The 20,566-nt window shown below is 43.3% G+C and overlaps 1 protein-coding gene across 1 annotated transcript in view; it reads right to left on the bottom strand.

The window, feature by feature from the left end:
- EFNB2 (ephrin B2) overlaps positions 1-20,566 on the bottom strand; it is a 41,595-nt gene that overhangs the window by 4,696 nt on the left and 16,333 nt on the right. The window contains exon 2 of the mRNA XM_044250081.1: positions 14,543-14,826. Within this exon, the coding sequence (XP_044106016.1) occupies positions 14,543-14,826 (284 nt within the window). The remainder of the gene's footprint in view (positions 1-14,542; positions 14,827-20,566) is intronic.

The raw sequence follows: 20,566 nt of genomic DNA on the forward strand, positions 1-20,566 counted from the left end.
AGGACCTTGGGGAAACCCTTCCACCCAGCTACTTGCTAGAGGACAACTTGACCGACAGAGGGGACCACACATGTCCTCTGCTGGGTCAGGGCCCTGGGGCAACAACCCTGGGGGGTGTGAGAAGGGCGTCCTGCAGCCACTGGCCTCCTGCTGACCAGCTTGATTTGCTTCCCACTTCAAGAGGGGGGGAGGAGAAAGGATGGAGCATTTGGCCATTTTCAGTACTTTAAAAAAAACAGCCTATGGTCTACTGAAAAACATTGCTGTTCTGTCTTCTTAGGGTGGTGTGTCCTCTGATTAGCATTGTAACTAAAGCTGTGAAAAGACAGCCTGCCAGGGACTTTGCTGAGGAAGAGGATTTAAGTTACAGGTCAAGTTCCAGAAGAGAAAAGAAGGTGGAGAGCGCTAGACATTTCCATTCCTCCAAAGTTCAAGGGACAAGGAACAGAAGTGTTTCATATACATTTCTGCACTGTAAGTCATTCTCTACTTGGATTATCAAAGGCCTGTCTACTAACACTGTGCTTTTCAAGGCATGGAAGCAGGGACGGCATTTCTGGTAAAAATAAATCCAAAGACATGCTTTTAATGGGTTGTTTTCCAAATGGCAAACAAGGGCTACATGCCCGAAGAAATATGCACGCTACAGATAATTGTATTAGCTGCAAAATAAGACCGACTTATTTGTCTTTGTGTTCTTGAGTTACTGACTTTTACTTTCACTGTTTCCCTTAAAAACAATGGCTGCTTCTTGTGTGTATAAATATCTCTTTGCTTATGTGAGTGTTTCCTTAAAGTTTACAGTCTTAAAATCGTACCTCCCTCGTCTGCTGATGCTGGCACTGAGTTTCTCCTGGGAAAATGGGCAACACTGCCATCATAATTTGGGGGGTAAAAAATAGACAATGTAGATTGTTGAAAAAATATCTGGCAGAAGAGTTAAAACAAGTACCTATAATGAAACTTTATATGCCTCTGTGAATCTAATAAAATCTTTTTTTCTCCCAATTTCTCCATCTGCTTTCCCTTTTCCCTCCTCTAGGCAGGTTTCTAAATTTTGAAGTGTCTTTGCCTCCTAAAGGCATAAAACAGTGTGATTATCTATGACCAAGCACCCTTTTGAGGAGTGCTAGAATCTTCACTTAGTTCAAGTTCTTAGTTGATCTTTCTCAAAAATGAGGAAATGTTCTCATGTAGAAAAATGCAGAAAGCTGAGGTCTTTATTTGGCCAATGGCTTCAAAAGTTAAGTTTACTTAATTCAAATGGAATCTCCATGTTTTCTAAGTCATATGCACATAAATGTACCCACATGCAAAAGTGCACCCAAATGCAGTGAAATGACTAACTTTTTCCAGCTAAGGGCTTAACAAATATGTTAAAAATAAGATCTGAAGGGTCTTGCACAGAAAAGGGGGAGGCTATGGAGGTTTGTTTATTTTAACCTTGAAGTAATAAGGTCAGAGATTCAGATATAAAAGGAAAAAATAAATAAATAAAGGAATGAATACCAGAACCAAAAAGGATAAGACCAGGCAAAGAAGCTTCACCTGGGAACAGAATTCAAAAGTGCTGACTGCTTCTCCTTTGTAAGTTTGGAAGCAAGCACAGAGGAGCGCATCATTGGGTGATTTTTTTTTTCTTTTGATTTTAATTTGTAGTCAACGCCCTTTCTGAATATCAGTTCTTTCACGCGGAGCTCCTTTTGGTTTACCCTAAATGTTGTCCAAATAACCCCCCACATAAAGAACTCAAGTATTCAAATTAAATTGCAATCTATAACTTAGCATCTACAAACTAAGACGGGAGGAGAGAAATTGTGCAGCAGGAGAATGAACCTGCTTTGCATCTTCAACAGTTGAAACTTTTTTATTCTTTGGGGGCAGGGGTGGGGAGGGGGCTGGGAAGAAAGCCTTCTGGCCTGAGTTGCATAGAGGGAAATGGAAGCTTGTGCCTTTGCATGGTTCTTGGGGTTTCAGGACACCAGAGGCCGCTGCAGTTTTGGAGGGGTGGGGGTGAAGGGGGAGGGTCGGCCAGGAGGCAGACTGCTGTGATATGCATTCCAGACTCTGCTTTGAGTCAACTTGGGAGCAGCAAAGTTTACTGGAAGATATTGAAAAATTCATTACTAGTGTTAACATACCATCCCCAATACCTGGTTGTTTAAGAAGGGGATAAACTCCATAATAGAGTGAGATGTTCTGCCATGGAAAGATTTTTGCCCTGCCCTCTGTTAGGAATGACCCCAGTGGTCACAGAGAGCCCGGTTTTCAGACGTCAGCACCTAACTGAAACTTCAGAAAGTAAACTTCTGAGCATCTTTAAAATAACTTAGAGGGACTTGACCTTATTTTATTTTCGATACCACAGTGAAAATTAATCTCACTCTTCCTACCATACCACCGCATCAGGGAGTGTAGGGAGTGTGGTTCTCAGTGTTGAGGCCCCCCTGTCGCTGCCTTGACTAAGGACCCTGACAGGTGCCCCATCCTGACTGCACCTCCTTTGGGCAATGAGCTCTGAAATAAAGCCACAATTGATTTCTGGTTTCTTCCATAACATCCAGTCACCAGAAGCTTTACAAACAGGCATAGTAGCAGCCTGCTTGAAAAACGAGAAATTGCTCATGCTTGGGGAGAAAAATCTACTTGCATTTCAGGAGACAATGTTGCAATATTTTTACTGTTGATTTGAATGTATTAGGAATTTTTAACTTAGAGAAAGAGTAAAAATAAATTGTTACCTCATTATACTTAGTTTTTCTTTGGGTCTCTCTGCCGGTATTAGCTAATGCCACCACAATTACAGTATGACTAAATGGATGAAATTGCATTTAATCATTTAGAGACAGAAAAAACCAAAACAAAACAAAAAAACCAAAACACTGATACACCTAAGCTTTTAGTGCCCAGACATTTATCCCCCATGGCCTAGAGGGGGAAAAAAAAAAAAAAAGAGAGAGAGACTTTATAAAATTAAAAATTACTAGAAAAGTTTCTCCATCCAGTTAGAAAAATAGGTTTAATAAAGATACATGGGCATTTTATGGCCTGTTTTTAAAAGCCTCAGCTTTGGGGATCTAATTGCAATGCCGTAAGTATACTAAAATCACTAGATTGCTCCCCTGAGGCCTGATTTTCAGTGGGTGGAGATCATTGCTCAGCAAAAAAGTACCCTGAGTTCACACTGCCTGTGAGACGTTCTTCACATCTGAAAACGGCGCTGGCCACCATCTGTGGTTTCCCGTGAATGTGCACACGGACTTCCACTTTGCTGCAGTTCTGACTCGGGCAATCCTACGCTGGTTATCAGAGTATGGAAAAGAGAACCGGTGGATAAAACGGACTAAAGGGGTAAGAATCTTCCTGGCTGTGTTTTCTAGACTGTGCCCACGGAGAGGAAGTAATAGTGCATTTGAACATGGCTTCGTCTGATTGTTACTGCCCTGCACCCCGGGGGGCTGTTTTTAGTCTATCACATTGGGACCGCTGTGCTAATCAGATGGAGAATTCGCTGCTGGGTTTGTGCGGGTACACGGGCCTCATTCGCCAAGAGGTCAGGAATGAGGGCAGCACAAAAAAATTCTCCAGGATAATACACAGCTTCACTCTGAAGCTATGAAGAAAAATTCTTGGTTATGCAGGAGAAAATGAAAAACACACTCCTACACTCCTACTCTGGAAGATATTTCAAACTATTTTAAAATGTAGCTTGTTGGAATGGGGCACAGCGGGGGGCGGGGGGGGGCAGGGGGACGGCACAGGTGACAGACAGACACTCAAAGGCAAATATTTTTATCCAGTTCATCAAAGCACTCAACCCAAGAGAGACAGGTAATAAGCATATCGGGTGAGTAAAGCCAGAGTTCAGTTGACTGTTAAGAATAAAAACCAAAATTATCTAAAGCTACATGGGACATATTTACTCTTTTTTGATTATGAAACAAACAGCATTTTCTGACAACTCTCTCTCAGTGTCATTTTCCCTACACCACTCTCTTCTACCACGTCATGATACGCCGGCCCTCCTAATTTTGATTTCTTTGGGCCGGTCTTCCCATGCACATCGGTCTCTCCATCAGCTCAACCCCGACTCAGAAGAACCAGAAGCCTATCACCTGACAAACTAAGAACTGAAAGAAGCAGAATCAAGAGACACGCAAAGGGAAGCCACGAGATTCAAATAAACCCAGCGCACAAACTAGGTTCTTGCCTTGCACCAGGGCTAGGAACCCAGAGGGTCTAAAGGAAGAAAAAAACCAAAAAAGATGGAATGAGATCACGAGATCTGCAAGTAGGAAAACAGGGAGCCTGATGACAATGCAGTCGGTTACTGTGAACGCATAACCCAGGAAACATAAGACCTAGGTCCTTAACCCCTGGACACCAGCTCCTATTCCCAGTGGGGACTACGAAAGCAGGGACTCAGTCTCTAGATCTTAGGGCAGATTTTCATGCCTCGAGTATGAGTATCCTTTCAGATAATGACTGAGGAGAAAGAGTCCAAACATGGAGATCATAATGTTCACTGAATGCCAAAAATAAATACCTTTTTCTGTAATTAATAAAAACTTCTGAGACAGAAACTGCTGTATCATGTGCCAAAAGGAGGAAAAATTCACTTCTTCTAACTCCTTTTTTGTGTTTTTCTTTGTGGATTTAGAGTGTAAGAGATGAGGAATGTGTCATAAGTTTCCCAGGGCTCCATTATTTTTGTTTGGGAGGATGTTTAAAAAAAAAAAAATCAGCATTATTTCAAAGCACATGGCATTTCATTCCATAATATCAAATTTGCCTTATCTTTGCTGTAGAAATGCTTCTTAAAATGGCCTCAATTTGGAAAAGAAAAAATACAAAGGAAGGTATTTTCAAAGTGAAATAGAGATCCACAAAAAGGTTTTTTGTTTTGTTTTAATCTCTTCTTGATGAGATAGCCCTTGCTGGCATTGGATTAACTGATTTTAGTGTGTGGGGAACAGGTCACAGTTTAAACACTGTATAAGGGACTAGTGAGGTAGGATGTGTGGGTTTCTCAGCCAAGGAAACATTGTTCCAGTATGATAAGAAGAATCACTTGAATTAAAACCACATCACTATGGTTGTGTTTTGAAATTTTAAAGCAGTAAATCATGCATTAAGAATTAATAACTGGCTTAGCCCCAGTGACTTCTACACAACACAATTAATTAGTTTCTCTGCTAGACAGAATGATTTGGAAAAATGAATTTAAAAGTGGAGTCACAATTCAGCCCTTCCCTGTAGCATTCTAGCATTAAAACGTGAGTAAAGATACCAGGTATCAAATATAAATGGATGCTCTGGAGTGAGATAGTGTAATTTCATTTCCTCATTTTCAAAGTTTCATCTTCAACAATGATAGGATATTCTGCTGACAGCTTGGAAATAAGAGGAGGAGTAACAACCTTGAAACAGTTTAGTCAACTGTCTTTGTGCATTTACTAAAAGATTTAATGACATATATTACTTCGCCTCTTTGTATTAATTTTGGGGGAAGGAGGAGAAGACAACCGGCTACTCTATGGAATGCCCAGTATATTCACTGTATCTCCTGTTTCGTGGATCACGTAAGACTTGGGACATTGAGGGAGGCCAACCTATTGTGAGAATAGTAACAATATAAAGTGACAGTCACCACATCTAGAGCATAAAAAATTCTATCACTGCTTACTCATAAAATCTTTGAGCCATCAGGAACTGTATACAAAGATGCAGGTCGTGACCATCATTAAAGATGCTCAGAGCCACAGTTACCTTTGATAACATAGTCCTGAGGAGTCACTGATGACGTACAACCAGACTGCAAAGGAGGGGGTGGGAAGCAGTGAGTGTGCGCGTGCGCGTGGACACCCGGGGATACGGGGCAACAAAAGACCAAGCTCCAGCAGTGCAGTGACATTTTTCTGAGAAAGATCAAACAGTCCTAGCAATAAGTGACCAGTCTCTCTTTTCTTTCCCTAGAGGCACACGAACGGCAGGACACTGATTACAGAGTGGTTCACTCTATTTCCCCTGAAAATATTGCTTGCAACGCCTTAGAGTCTCAATTTTTAAGGAATTCTGCTGAGGGAAAACATCCCTTTCTAGGATTTTATGGTTAAAAGTGACGATGATTTATGCAGGTGGAATCTTTCATTAGGTAAAAAAAAAAAAAATTCAGTAAGATCTCATTTTAAAAAAAGTTTTCATCTAGTATGCTTTAAGGGAATTCATCTTATTGTTATAGCAATTCAGACAAAATTAACATCCTGACTATGTGATGGTCAACAGTGCATGAGAGTCGACCTTAATACGGGCCAAAATCTACTGAAAAGAATTACATTTTAAAAAACAGGTGGCCAGATGACCACTTCGATGGAATGACCAAACTCATGCCGAAAAGAAAGAAAAGAAATTTGGCAAGAACTATGTCAGAGTCCTAAAGATAAAACGTCATCCCCTATTGTCTACATCACCCTTACTTAAGTGTTCCGATTTGTAAAACGGAGATTTCCCGGTCAACAGGCTGTGACAATATGTCACTGAGACATCCTGAATCATGAAGAGGCAAGCGTCGGTGTGAATGGTTTCTAGCCCACAATCCACTGCCCACTCCTGGCTTTTTAACAGTCTTAATCATGAAAATATCTGTGTGGAGATACGGAAAGGTCCAGATAGCAAAGGGGGTCGGAGTAAAAAGTGGCTGGCGGGGAGGGCCCCCGTCCCACAACTTCTTGCTCATTCTACTGTCCCTAATCGCTGCAGTGATATTAATGGCCCAGTAATTGGGCGTCTGCAGCACTGACGTGGAAAATACCCATCTGAGGCAGGGTTCATCTCTGGGTGGTAAGACTTCACTACTGACTGAATTAATGTTTGCTGACAGTTTCGAATGGAACACTGCAGAGGAGAAAAGGCGCCGCTCTCCATGGCGGGAGAGTTTAGATGGACGGGACCTTATTGGCTTTGACCATCCAGAGACCGGGGTAACCCCAATAAATGCCTGGTCTGAATGGGCCCTACACGTGAACCCGATTCCATTCAGGGGACACATTCTATACTCTAGGAATCCAGAGCAATTTTCCACATGTTCGCTTCAATAAAAGAAAACCTTCATCTCCTGGCTGAACATCAGGAACAATGGAACTGGGCTACTTCACTCGTGCAAAAAGCCCTTTTCGAAGCAGAACCCTCGTTAGTAACACACGCCTGGTTCCCCTGTAACATCATCAAATACGCTCGTGCCCGATAGTGCTGCCCATCCGTGCATCTGTCCGTCCGTCCAGCCGTCCATCCCAAACGTAGCACTTGTATTTGACTAAGAAAATCGGAAGCCTCATCACCTCAGTTTGTGTATTTGAGAAATTTACAATTCTTACAATTTGGCTATTTAGCAACGTTCCACTGAGGCGCCTGAAGGACTTGATAACTTTTTACACACAGTAACAGAGTCTTATGAAGACACGGCCTTGGTGAAAAGATGGAAAAGCAGAGAGGAAATGCGGAAGACCCGACACGCTGCGGTTACAACCCCCTTTCCCCGCGGACCCCCCTCCCTTCCTGATCCTGACCCAGATCTCCTGGTTCAGCTCCAGGGACTACGCCCTGAGTCAGTTCCAGGCCACACGCTACAAACCAGCGTGCAGGCCCGACGCGTTCGGACAAGCACAGCGATCGCCGGTGTCTGAACCATGTGAACGTCTTCATGCTGCTCCGTATGTGCCGTGTGTACCCACGAGAGTCTTCACGTCACCACATGTGTGCGGGAGCGCCACGCACACTCCCTCTACTAAACCACGCACGGGACGGAACACGTATGTACGTGACCTTTCATGTCACGAGGGATGCCTGTGCACACTCGGTGACCCAGGGGCACCGTCACAGGCTGAAGATGCTGGTCTAAGGGTTCCCACGGTCCTGGCTGGAGCCTTGACCTTTGCATTTCATGGCAGGGTGAACCGTACGCGCCATTTAGGAACTCTCAGACTTTCTACGTTCTTGCTTTCTCACAGTGATAAAAACTTCTCTACCACCTGTTTCTGAGACTGCCAGGGGACACAGAGTATGTGAGGCCATAACACTTCCCTTTTGAAGTCATCAAACACCTAGCCTGGGATCTCAGAATTTTAGGAACAAATGTGTGACTCTTAAGAACTACACAAATAAGTTTTCTCAAAGTGATCTTTTTATGTCTGTCTGTGCCTCTTGGCTATTTTTTTTAAGTGCTTTATTTTGCTTTTAGTTTTCATCTTCAAGGTGAATATTAAAGGCTATTAAGAAAGAAACTATCTCTCGCTCATTCTCTAGTATTATTCCATTATTTATAAGGCTAAGTGAACTTTAAAAAAGCTATAAATACAGGCACTGGAGATATTAGCATGAATCTTATGAAACTGTAAAGGCAGTTTTACTCTGGGCAATTCACAAAGAATTCCTTTTTTTCCAAGTAATCCTCATTTCATAGGGTTTTCAGTCTTTCCCTCCCGTCTTCTCTTCGCTTCACGAAATCATTCTTCTTCTTTCCTTGGTGACTTTTGGGAATAAGGAAGAGCGTCGCAGGCCTCTCACTACTGCCCAGGGGACACCGTTGGGTGTGAACAGAGTCAGTCAGAAGCTTCTCAGTCCAAAGCAGTTAGGCAGAAACTGAGACTGTAACTTCCATGGAAAGAACGTAAGCTCTATTCGTAGGAAAATCAACCAGGAGACTTACTGTTACACTCGGAAAGAGCCCACAGTACCGTCAGAGGAGGATTTCACGTTATGTTTAAAATAACAGAAACAACACTTCTGATGATCAGACTAATGAAATGCTCTTCCCCAGCTAGCCTCAGTGACAAGGCGACCCTGACATAATTTTTTTTCCTCTGGGAAAATACACTACATTAGGAGGCCGCTGAAATTATCAATAAAAATACAGTGTTTCCTTTGTGTGCTGGGAAACGATGAAAATGCTCTGGCAGGGCTGGTGACAGGCCAAGCGGGGAAATGATCATACGCACAGAATACTCCTCCCGGTCTGTCTCTTTCGGGTCTTACGGAGGATCTGCTAACAAGCTCGGGCAATTCCACCAACAAAAAGATATATAAATGCAGGTTTCTTGGTCGAGGAAGCCCAGGGACAAAAGAACTTTTATAACACTCTAAGACAAAGAGCAGAGATCTTATAATTAAGTTATGCAGCCTTACTGAAACTTGTAAACTCTCTGGAGTTTCATTTTATGGATGGTTTGCAAATAAATTACACTTTGTGGGTACATCTTCGCCGCCCACTAGCTTGCAGGAAGGCATGGCTTTGCCCTTGGTCTTCTGACCTCACACGCTCTGCTCCAAGGGGACCCCGTGGTTGTACTCATTAGGAGCCAACCTTGGAAATGAGCACTTGACACGTAACACCCACTTAAGCTCATGTCGATCTGCGGAGGCAGGTCCCGACAGCTTGTCCAGTTCACAGATGAGGAGCTCCAGGCCGAGGCAGGAGGCGTCCCTTGTTGAAGGACACTCACGAACCCGTCTGTCGGACTCCGGACTCTCACCCACCGTGCTTGTCTGTCACCCAAAGCGGTGTGTGTAGACAAGGGTCCAGACACCCAAGAGTCTGACGGACACTCCATTACAAAGAGGACAGTTGTAGGTTAGAAATAGAAAGGTGTTTAATGCCGGAATTTGGCAATTCTATACAAGGTCTAAAACATAAATCCTCACCCCAAAGTCAGGGACGTAAGTAACAGGTTGATACTGTCCTATCATTAAATTTAAAGGAAATGAAGCTTTTGCTACGTTTATCATATAAATTAACTCATGACAGAAAACCCATAATCATTACACAGGCCACACGTTCTTATATATCTGAAGAGAAATCTACACGTGAAAGGTTATTCGAAAGCTCCCACAACTGTGCTGCCGGGGAGAGGTTACAGTACATCCCATATGTTTTCTGTCAGTTGTCAGACCTACTTCCTGAAATAAGCAAATCAGAAACATGAAAGGAAAACAAACCCAAGTAAATGAATATAAGTCTTAAAAAATATACATATACACATATATAGTTAACGAAAATGCAGGAAATGAAATCTGCTGTTCCTGTTTTGATTCGTGAAGAATAGCATTTTGTTATATTTGTATATCTGTATATTTGTATGCAAGCATTTTAATTTATTTTGCAATTTTGCTCAGAAGTGAACTTTTTAATGCCTAAGAAACAGCAAAGCGAAGCTGACTGTGGAGGCTTCCAATTTCATATGCTCTGATTTTTAGAAAATTGCTTTGGGGAACTAAACCAATGACCTAGGAAATCATAACTCAGTCAAGCTAGTTCAGCCTTCCCACGGCAAAGAAAGGGAGGGGCAGCTTGGGAAGGCCCACTGTCGGTACGGCAGGCATACATTAAAAAACAATCTTTAATCCAACAACTGTTAGAAATAGCGTTCAGACTTATTCCATACGTCCAAGACTCAGCTATGGGTTTGCGGTAAAATACCATAGAACTTACAGATGGCTAAACTGGGAGGGGCCTGTGCCCGTGGCCGCCTCTGTCACTGAGCTCAGCTGTGGCCACTGCTCACTTAGAAAGTACTGACACAAGCACTCATTTTCCATCCGTCTCTGACTCACACATCTCGGGAGAGTGAAGACAATGTCTTTGTTGGTATTTTGCAAGGTTCCGCGCTGAAGTCGCACAAGCGACCCTTCATAAGGTTGGATGTCGCAAAGGGCGGACAGACCAAAACTGCTGACTCATTCGGCCCAGTGCCACACACCGGAAGTGTCTACCAGAAAAGTCACTGACACAAACACGGACGAAGGCTGAGAACACAGTTGGATGCTCCCCTCCGCGAACTGGAGTGTTTACCGAGCTTCCCTTGAAAACGGGCCCTTAAGAACATATAGTTACTTCATAAACTTGTTGAAATCTTAAAGACAAACACAACTGTAGGTTATGTAAATGCTTACTATGCTCTTAAGGCAATTAAGAATGTGAAGGCCATAAAGAAAGGGGGAGGGGGGGTTTTTCAGACCAAATGGCACTAACATCCCTATTTCTGGATCATTTAAGATTAGGAGTTTGATGATGCAAATCAGGCCTAAGGCTAATTACTGAAATAGGTCACTTGAAAAAGTCAATTCTAAATATTAAGAAAACCCACATATATCATTTTGCCACATGTCAAAGCAAATAATCATCTATGAGAAGAGCTAATGAGGAAGCGCATCATTTTGTCATGTCATTTCCTAAGGGAATTTAGTGGATACTTGGTAGGTTTAAAAATATACCTGCAATTAAAAATTAATATTTACTTCCAAAACTCCAAAGCCTGATGACTATATTCTAAAAATCTGGTAACACTGTAAATCAAATTAAAGGTCTTAGAATTCACAGCAGATTCCATCCATTTCGACTGGAGAAGAGAAACACTAACAAGAGATCCTACGCGGGATATATTTATCCAACCATAGAATGGTTTGGAACTACAGGCCTCCATCACGGGCCTTAAAAAAAAACGACAAAAGAGCTTTCTAGAAAAGAAATCAAAATTCAAGAGATAAGGTGACGTTCTCCTCAAGTGCAGGCAAGGCATTCGACCCCAGGTCCCCAGGCTGCTGGCCCATTGCTTCTGGGATCAGTTTCCCTGGGGTGTTACCCAGCACCCGGGCTGACTACTGGCAAACTAGACTGTTCCCATTGGGGGCTAGCATGACCCCATACCGTCACTTCTCTGGTTCCTGCCCGCGACAAGGAGCCAGCTCACGGGGATGATGATGTTAATACGCATACTCTTAGTGATGAAGGTGCTTAGACAACGAAGATTCGGAGTTGGGATACAGGGTGTATAGCCGCATCTCCCAAACCCACATTATTAACGGTCTCCAAGTGAACTGAGGGCCTGAGGTGTTCGAGATACATTTGTGAGTCTGAGTGCTCTCCATTATGCGGTCCTGAATCGTCCTCTTTTTTTTTTTTTTTTAAAGATTTTATTTATTTATTTGACAGAGAGAGATCACAAGTAGGCAGAGAGGCAGGCAGAGAGAGAGAGGAGGAAGCAGGCTCCCTGCTGAGCAGAGAGCCCGATGCGGGGCTCGATCCCAGGACCCTGAGATCATGACCTGAGCCGAAGGCAGCGGCTTAACCCACTGAGCCACCCAGGCGCCCACTGAATCGTCCTCTTTTAAGTCGAGTGCGACTCCGGGGTGTATGGTGAGTGAGTGTGCGATGTGGAAATCAGAGACTTCTAAAAATCTTGGAATTCTCGCAGAAGCAACGGAAAGTCAGCATTAACTTTTTAAGCAATTGTAAAACGTGTCCCGTTCGTCTGTCATCTCCTTTCCGGGGAAAGCTGTCTATCAGTGAGTGAGCCCTGCTGGCTGGGGTCGGGCATGAGAAATGAGCTTCTGGCTTTTCCCAGGTACCTACAGTGTCTTCCTATGTCTGTGGCGTGGTGGGATCGCTCAAGGGTCTGGGAAGTGTCTCCCCTGGCTGTTGGCCAGCCTTCAGCCCTGGACACTCACCTGGCCGGCAGCCTTCCAACAGCCTCTCACTGTTTCACACTCTATTTTAAGAAAGATTCTCTTATCCCAACTACCGTGAGGTTTTACCTCGTAAATCGTCCCTCTGAGGCAAGTTCTCGAGGTCAGGGGGGCTCGGCTACCTGCCACTTAAACTCATGATGAGTTTTTACAGAAAGACTAAGAAGAGATGCCGCTACTGTATCGATTAATATTGGAACTATAAATTAAGTCCTGCCTCTAAATACACACCTGGCACATAATGATGCCTCGTAGTTACGCAGTGCTCGCTCTGTTACACACAAAGGTGATGCACCCCACCTCAGAAGCGTCCCAACACCCCACCTGCACTTGGGGGGATGCACACTGTATGAAGCCATCTTCATGAAGTCATAAATGAAAATAAGAGGACGGAGTCTGGGTCTGGGGCTTATCTGCAGGGAAGAGCTGGCTGGAGCACCAGGGCGGGACACACGGTTCTTGGGACAGATGCTGGGAACATCAGGTGTTGGGGGGCTCTAGAGCACCACCTGCCCCAAGGCACCATGGGAGCTCTCTCCCACCTGCCCGGGGGGCACAGCCTTCCTTGGGAATTCATCAGGTCCCTGCACTACACATCAGTGTCCTTGGCAGATAGTCTTGCTTAAAAGGTCTTTAAAATAAACAAAGAAGCAAGCCACTAGGCTTCCGATATCTTCATGGGTTTTACTCAATAGCTATCTTTAATTTTCAAAGATTTCTCTACTATTTTGTACACTTACCATCCCGCCTCCTTGTTTCATCCCTCAGAATGCTTTTATTTTCATTTTATGATAATTATTCCTTTAAATCTATAATTTCCCACTTTCCCTTTCTCTGTGGCACTGACTCTTGCTAAGCCACTCTCTCTGTGTCAAGTTGGCTTCCAAATAGGTTTTCAGGCCCTGGTGTTTCAGGTTTGCCACAACGATGAGATAATTAGACAGCTATGACCATCTTTGTCTTAACAACTCATGTAGTAAAAAACAGGGTATTATTGAGCACTAAGTAAGTATCCAGTGAATTCCTGACTTTGCCTTCTCAAGAGCGGCCAGAAGGCTTGAGAAAGCCATTTTCCACCGGATCACCAAGAGATGGTTTGGGATCCCAGGACAGAGCTCTGCACCCCCAATGAACCGATGCCGGGGTTCATCACGTGCGCACTCCTGCCCGGTTATGGGCATAGTTTTACACCAAAGAAAAAGAAAACCTATTTCATGGCTTGAGTGAGAATAATCATGCAGACTGCGCTCGGACAAAACCCTGGGCCTGGAACAACCCTCTCTTTGTGCCCACACATCGCGTGCTCCTGGCAGGCATGTGCTTGGATGCCTGTTCCCTTTGCCCTCCGTGTCATGAAGGGAGCAACAGCTCAGATATGACCCAAAGGGTATCTAGTACCTGTTTCCTGCAACAATGTGTCATATTATTGCGCAGATGGAAGGAGAAGGCAACTCACTGAACAAACCCAAGTCTTATACTTCTAAATCTGGTTTTAACATGCCAGTGTGTAACTCTGTTTTGCCTCTAACCCCCTATCCTTTGACTCTATGGGCTCCACAAGGAAAGGGCACCGCTACACCACCTTGTTCACCGTTCAATCCCTAGCACTTACACACAGCTTCTGTCATAGAGTAAATACTAAATGACTAAATGCGTGAGTGAACAGATGGACGGATGGACAGATGGATGGGTGAAGAGAAAAGTCATCGCATAAGATTTACCTATGAGATCTCACCAGTGGTCCTTAAAAATGTTTTGTCAGTAGAGATGCTGAGTATATTCATAAATATCCATTTATTTCAATACTATAAAAACTCTAGGAGGGTTTCTCCTCTTTGGGTATTTATATTATCGAATAATATTGGTACAGGGTCCTCATTCAATTAAGGTTTCTTAAAAAAAAATGGACAATTTTCAGCAAAGATTCTCACCAAATTATTTGCCACAGAAATAATTTAAAAAATTGATACAGACTTATTTAGCTTATTTTAATTTCTATAAGATAAATGAATAAAATTATACTTACATATAATGTAATAATCTCTGTTCTTCTGAAATTCTAGACCCCAGAGGTTAGGGCTGAACTCTTGAAACTTGATAGTGAATTTTACATCTTGGTCTGGTCTGGCACAGTTGAGAAGAGGGGTATTTTCCTTCTTAATAGTGCATCGGTCTGCCTGGTCTTTATCAACCATATAAACTTTATAATATTCATACTGGCCAACAGTTTTAGAGTCCACTTTGGGGCAAATAATATCCAATTTGTCTCCTATCTGTGGATATAGTACCAGTCCTTGTCCAGGTAGAAATCTAAAAAAGCATAAAAAAAAAGCCATTGAGTTGATAAAATTAACAATTTTTAACGATAATTACAACTTAGCCAATGTCAATAATTCCAAAATACAATTTCATAAATCCACATTTGTATTTGCCAAAAGTATCTTAGTTCAGATCAGCAGGGGATGAATGTATTTAGGAATTAGGCTCTGAGAAAGAAAGAAAAGAAAGAAGGAAGGAAAGAAAAAAAAGAAAAAAAGGAAAGAAAAGAAAGGGAAGAGAAAGGAAGGGAAGGGAAGAGAAGAGAAGAGATAAAAGAAAAGAAAGGAAAGGAAAAGAAGAGAAGAGAAGAGAAGAGAAAAAAGAAAAAAACCCTCTGTCTCCTTACTCTATGCCACAGGATCAGTCAACCTCCTGACACTCCTTTCTACCACCCCCTCGCTTGTAATATTTCAGTGCTCCTTTGTATAACTTCACAATAACTTTTCCTAGGTGGTGAGTCACACCTTCACACCTGTTTGTTATTTTTCTAGCCCTCGGCAGCTTTGCTTTATTGGACGCGCCACAGAAAGATGGCGTCAATTCCAAAGAAAGTGGGTGCACTAACACTTTGTTGTCCTGTTAGTTTCCATTTGCTGTTGATGTTAATTAACAGACAAGTTTCATCAAGAATGTTTCAAATTACTTATCGTAATTAGTCAGTCACTGATCAGACAATGGGTTTTTTATTACACCGAACAAAAGAAATGTCTTACAAACCCATAAAAGATAACCAGAAATAACTCCCTCTCCTATTGATTCAGCTGCAAGATGAGAAGTCCTCCCAGGGCAAGGACAGCATCCACTGTCCCTGCTCCACAAACCTTTTTTTTCCTGCCTTGAGATGTATTTGCTCCAATTAATTCTTAGAAGCAAATCTTTAGAACTAAGATGACGGATACAATATCCCCTTAATGCTTACAGCTAAAAGCTCCCCTCCTCTCCTTTCTCCTAGCTGCTTGCCATGCTGCTGAAAGATCTTTCCTAATGGGGAGTTTCTCTGAGTAACTGGAACAAGAGCTTTCTAATGAACATCCATCCACAAGTGCGAACACTAACAACACACTCAGAAACCCCATCTAGTCCCTCCCTCGGTCAGCAGCCAAGCCTGCAGGCTCATTAAAATATTAAAGCCCAAGAACAAAGCATCACATCTGAATCCTTCCAATCCAGTCCTTTATTTTATGGGGGAAGCCCACCAGCCATGACAATTAACGGGTCATCATTCACGAAGAGAGAGAGCAAGGGAGCTCCTGGAGGATAGGGCACCTCCAATTTCAAGCCCAGACTGAGGAAATGGGTTATGATTTATGCTAATGAATGTATTAATTTTCTGAAAAGTGCAGGAGGTTGTTATGAACCATCACAGAACATAACAAATTATAGTGTAGATTTATATTAAAAACCAATACTCTTTATGGCAGGAAAAATTCATGCCGCATGGTGGTTTGTCACCTTCTTTGGGAATGTGTCATTTATAATCCCAAAGAAAGTGTGGTTCCCCCCCCCCTTTTTTCCCCCAAGCTCCTTTAGCAAGGACATAAGACATTTCATTGACAGACAGAAAGAAGGGAAGGAAAGAAAAGTGAACAAGACACATTTAACAAAGTCTTTCTCAAAATGAAATAAGAATGACAGATTCCAAACAACCAAATGTGCACCCTTGAAGTCTATTTCTAAAACTTTTGACAAATGAGGACCACCACTCATGAGAGCCTCTCCGTGACGGTCTTGGCCATTCATACAGTTTTCTGGGGAGATGCTTTGAAAAGTCAACTCCCAGCCCCCACCTCCTGACTGCCCATGTCATCTCCGTAGGCCATTCTGTCTTTCTTGCAGGTAAAACACAACTCTGGGTTCTAGGAGAGGATCTGAAGGGCTGAACCAGAATGTTCGTGGATGAAGTTCTGTTGTCTTTACTTCTGCCCCTCACAGTGATTCTACGTGTCCTTTGGGTTAGGAAGTGGGGGCAGGTTGCCCAGAGGAGGGCATGAAGGAAGTGTGGTGACCATTACGCGGCTCACCTTCTGAACACAATGTTTTCCTCGTGTCTTATTCCTTGACATTATCAGGAAATCTTCATTGCATCCAAGAACCAGAGGCCGATCCCTGCTGGGGGCCCTCCCCACACAGCACACTTTTGATTCTCAATCTGCTCCTTTGGGAGCCGGCACAGCGTGAGCAGCGTGCAGTAGACTGTGTCAGAAGTGTCCCCAAGCCCCAGCCGAGGTCTGCGGGCCTGTGTCTGCCTCCTCTCAAAGCTCTGGCCTTCACACCCATCCACTTTTGCCCCAGGGCCACTTCTCCAGGGGCTTGCCCAGGCTTTAGAGATCAGGATCCTTGGCAGCCAGAAGGACCCATTTTCTTGTGCATCCAGTCAGTTTCCTTAAGGAAATGCACCAAATGCATCAGACCTGCCAGCCGCATGCGATGGCTGTGCATCTCAGAACTCTCCCACATCACACCCCGTGCGTCTGACGTCCGGCTCACCAAGCTCTTTCTTCATTCAGAATGCTCGCTAGAAACTGTTCCCTTCATGAAAGAGTTGGTTTTTTTGTTTTGTTTTGTTTTGTTCATGCTTAACCAAAGGATCACGGGAATTTCCAGCCAGCCATGTAAGTAACTGCCTATGGCTGTCTCTTCACTCACCAAATCTGAGTTATGGCTTCTGCTGATGGGGCTGAGGTCAAGAACCTCCGACCCCTGGGCTAGTCTGGCTAGGAGGACCACCATGTTTTAGACTGTATTTTCAGAAGGCACAAATCATGCAAAGAGTGGTAGCTGTCAGTGATGGGGAGTGACGGATGCGGAGGGTGAGTCATCTGATGGCTTGGCAAAATGAAAGGGGAGAGGAGAAATCTCGAATTTCAATAAGCATATTTGATATCTCCTAAGAAGTAAATCTCGATGAAACCCACTATTCCAAATGCTCCATAAAGTGTCTGTTTACTTTTCAGAATACATTTTGGCAAAGAGCAAGGCAAGGGTTTGATCCTTTTCCCTGAAAAAATAATTGTTTCAAGAATTCCTTAAAAAAAGACCCAGCACTTGAGTGCTTTAAAGGTTTACTTAACCATATGTATACACAGATACACAAGATACATATATAGAAATGTAGATATGCATATCTACATATAACCTGGTTTACATCTGATTTACACAGAACATGCTGTATATAAAAATCTGCAAACACGTATTTAAACTGGTTAGCGCACCAGTCATTCGATGGATGAGATTACAGTTTTCAGCAAAGAGTGTGGCTGAGTTGAGAGTCTGAATCAAGAATTTCTTGCCTACATTACCACTGCGCACAGTCAAGCCCCCCCAAACCCCTTTGCTCCCCAAGAACCCTGTTTCTAAGGCAACATGAGAGCAAAAAGAGTCAAGCCAGCGTAACGATGAAAGCATCTGTTTTGTGCTCGACGCCCGAGTGACAGAGGCCTAAGGTGCTCGTGGTCAAGAGCGTGTAGTCCAGCTCCCTGAGGGCAGGCAGAGCCCATGTGTCTGGTTCAATGTTGAATGTCTAAGGGCTGACAGATAGTAAATGCTCATAAATAATGCATTCATTGAAAAAATATGAAAGAGCAAATGGAAGGGAAGATATACACAAATTTAAGTCAAATTATGCGCCATAGATTTTGCAGATTTAGGCAAGGAAGAATTCTGCAGATGGGCCCAGCTAATGTTGGGAGGACAGGGGTGCGCTGAGGGCAGAGACGGAATTTCTAGGACGTCATTCCAGGCACGATGGGTATTTCTGAAGAGCAAGGAGCAGTGCAGACAGAGCCTCTGACCCGTTCTCTCTGGAAGGATGTGGGAGTGTGGCAGTCTTCTACGGTCCCTTCCCATTCAAAATGCAGTGCAGTTAGCCCCTCCAGAACCACTAATAACGAATACACAGCTGCTTTTGAGAACTTATTCTCCGCGAAGCACCGACAGAGGCCCCTTCCACCATATTATCTTGATTTAATCACTGCACACGTACGTAACAGGCAAAACAGATGAAGCCCTGCTGTGCCAAACAGGAGACACGACAGGAAAAGCCCCCTTTCTTTGCACACTTTTCAGTTCTCACTGCATCACATTAGAGCATAAATCTGGTTTTGTGAAATGCAATTTTTTTTCTAAACTGAGCTTTGCATAGATAAGCCACGAAGTTCAGGAAAACGAAGAGAAAGTGAAAGGCCATGCAGGCTTGCAATCATCCCATGGAGGCTAACTCCATGCCAAGCATGTGCCTGCTGTGGAGGCTGCTCCAGAAGCAGTCCCTTCAGACCATAGCTCACAAAGGCAGCCATCTGGTAACCCAGCCTTGCCCCAGGAGGCTGAGAACCCATAGGTGGGGAAGAAACCAGCCAACCATGTAAGATCTGTGTTTTAATTATAGTGCTACGGATGGTCTTCTGACAACTTAGGAGAATCCAAAATGTAAGTGAAAATGAAACGGGGGTGAATTTCTTAATAGCACCACTTCCGAGTGGAAAACGATTGTGTCCCATATGTTAAAAAGCAAGTCAGTAATCATAGGCTTAAAACATAGACAAAACCCTGTTTTTGAAGCTAGGTCCTTTCTATTGGGATTTGATTACCTCAAGATTGCCAAGAGATCTTAGTAAGTCAGACTACACAGTGTAACTATGCCCTGAATATTTTGTAATTGTTAGTAATTCACTTAATCCTGTTCGACCTAGGAAGTATTCAAAACAAGAGGACACCAAACAACACAAGGGGAGAATTACGGTGGTGACCACTGGCTAATTTCAGATTTCTAACCTGGCTCTCCACGGTGGAGGTCAAATACAGATTTCTTTCGATGTGATGAAATAACATTTGTCTTCTAACCAAAAGGAGCATAGAAATATATTACATGCCACACAGGTGAGGTTGTTTTTGTGAAACTCTACCCAAACAAAGAGTAGTGATGGGCATCATTTCATAAAGTCTGCTGGTGTGGAATCCCAAACAAAGACCAAAGAAGGCCTGCAGTGCTTCATGTCCTATAGAGGACAGAAAACAGAGCCAGGCCACTTTCCTTTCTGAGTCGGGCTACCAAGGGGCAGAGCAGTCACCCTGCGGCCGTCCTGGGAGAGAAGCCATACCCTCCTCTCCATCAGGAGACCTTGGCTGAGGGCTGCTTCCTGGAAGCCGGTGCTGGGTCCGTGCCGCTCACTGCAGGGCCCCCCAGAATGGTAGTAGAGGGGGCCTGCTGAATACAAACAGGCAACTCCTCTGTTTTCCCCAGTGAGTCACTTTCAAGCAGGACAATGGGTGTGAGTGCTCTGAATCAAATACAGAAACAATCTGGAATAAAACAGTTAACCCGCCTGAAATGAAATGATCTGATACCAGAATGTTTTTATCTTCTGATTACCTATCAAATGTAATCCAAGTTTTTTTTTGTTTTTTTTAAATTATTCACCACACCAGACTCTAACCCTTCCCACGGGGAATGCTCTGAATCAATCTAATAACCTAAATTAGACATTAATATTTAGTAATCTAAATTAGATCTCTAAGAATCTAAATTAGACATTCCAACTTCATATTCATTATTGTAGAAACTATTTATAATACAGTCCTTATGCGACATGATACTCTGTAATGTTTTAATCCGCACTAGGAATCCATGCTTTAAAAAACAAAAATAAATAAAAATAAAAACCCCTGCATGACGCACTTAAAGTACAAACCAACTACTTGGGAGCTCAGGTCCCAGCACGCAATTTTCTACGCC

This window comes from Neovison vison, chromosome 5, assembly GCF_020171115.1.
Source record: "Neovison vison isolate M4711 chromosome 5, ASM_NN_V1, whole genome shotgun sequence".
NCBI classification, from domain to species: Eukaryota; Metazoa; Chordata; class Mammalia; order Carnivora; family Mustelidae; genus Neogale; species Neogale vison.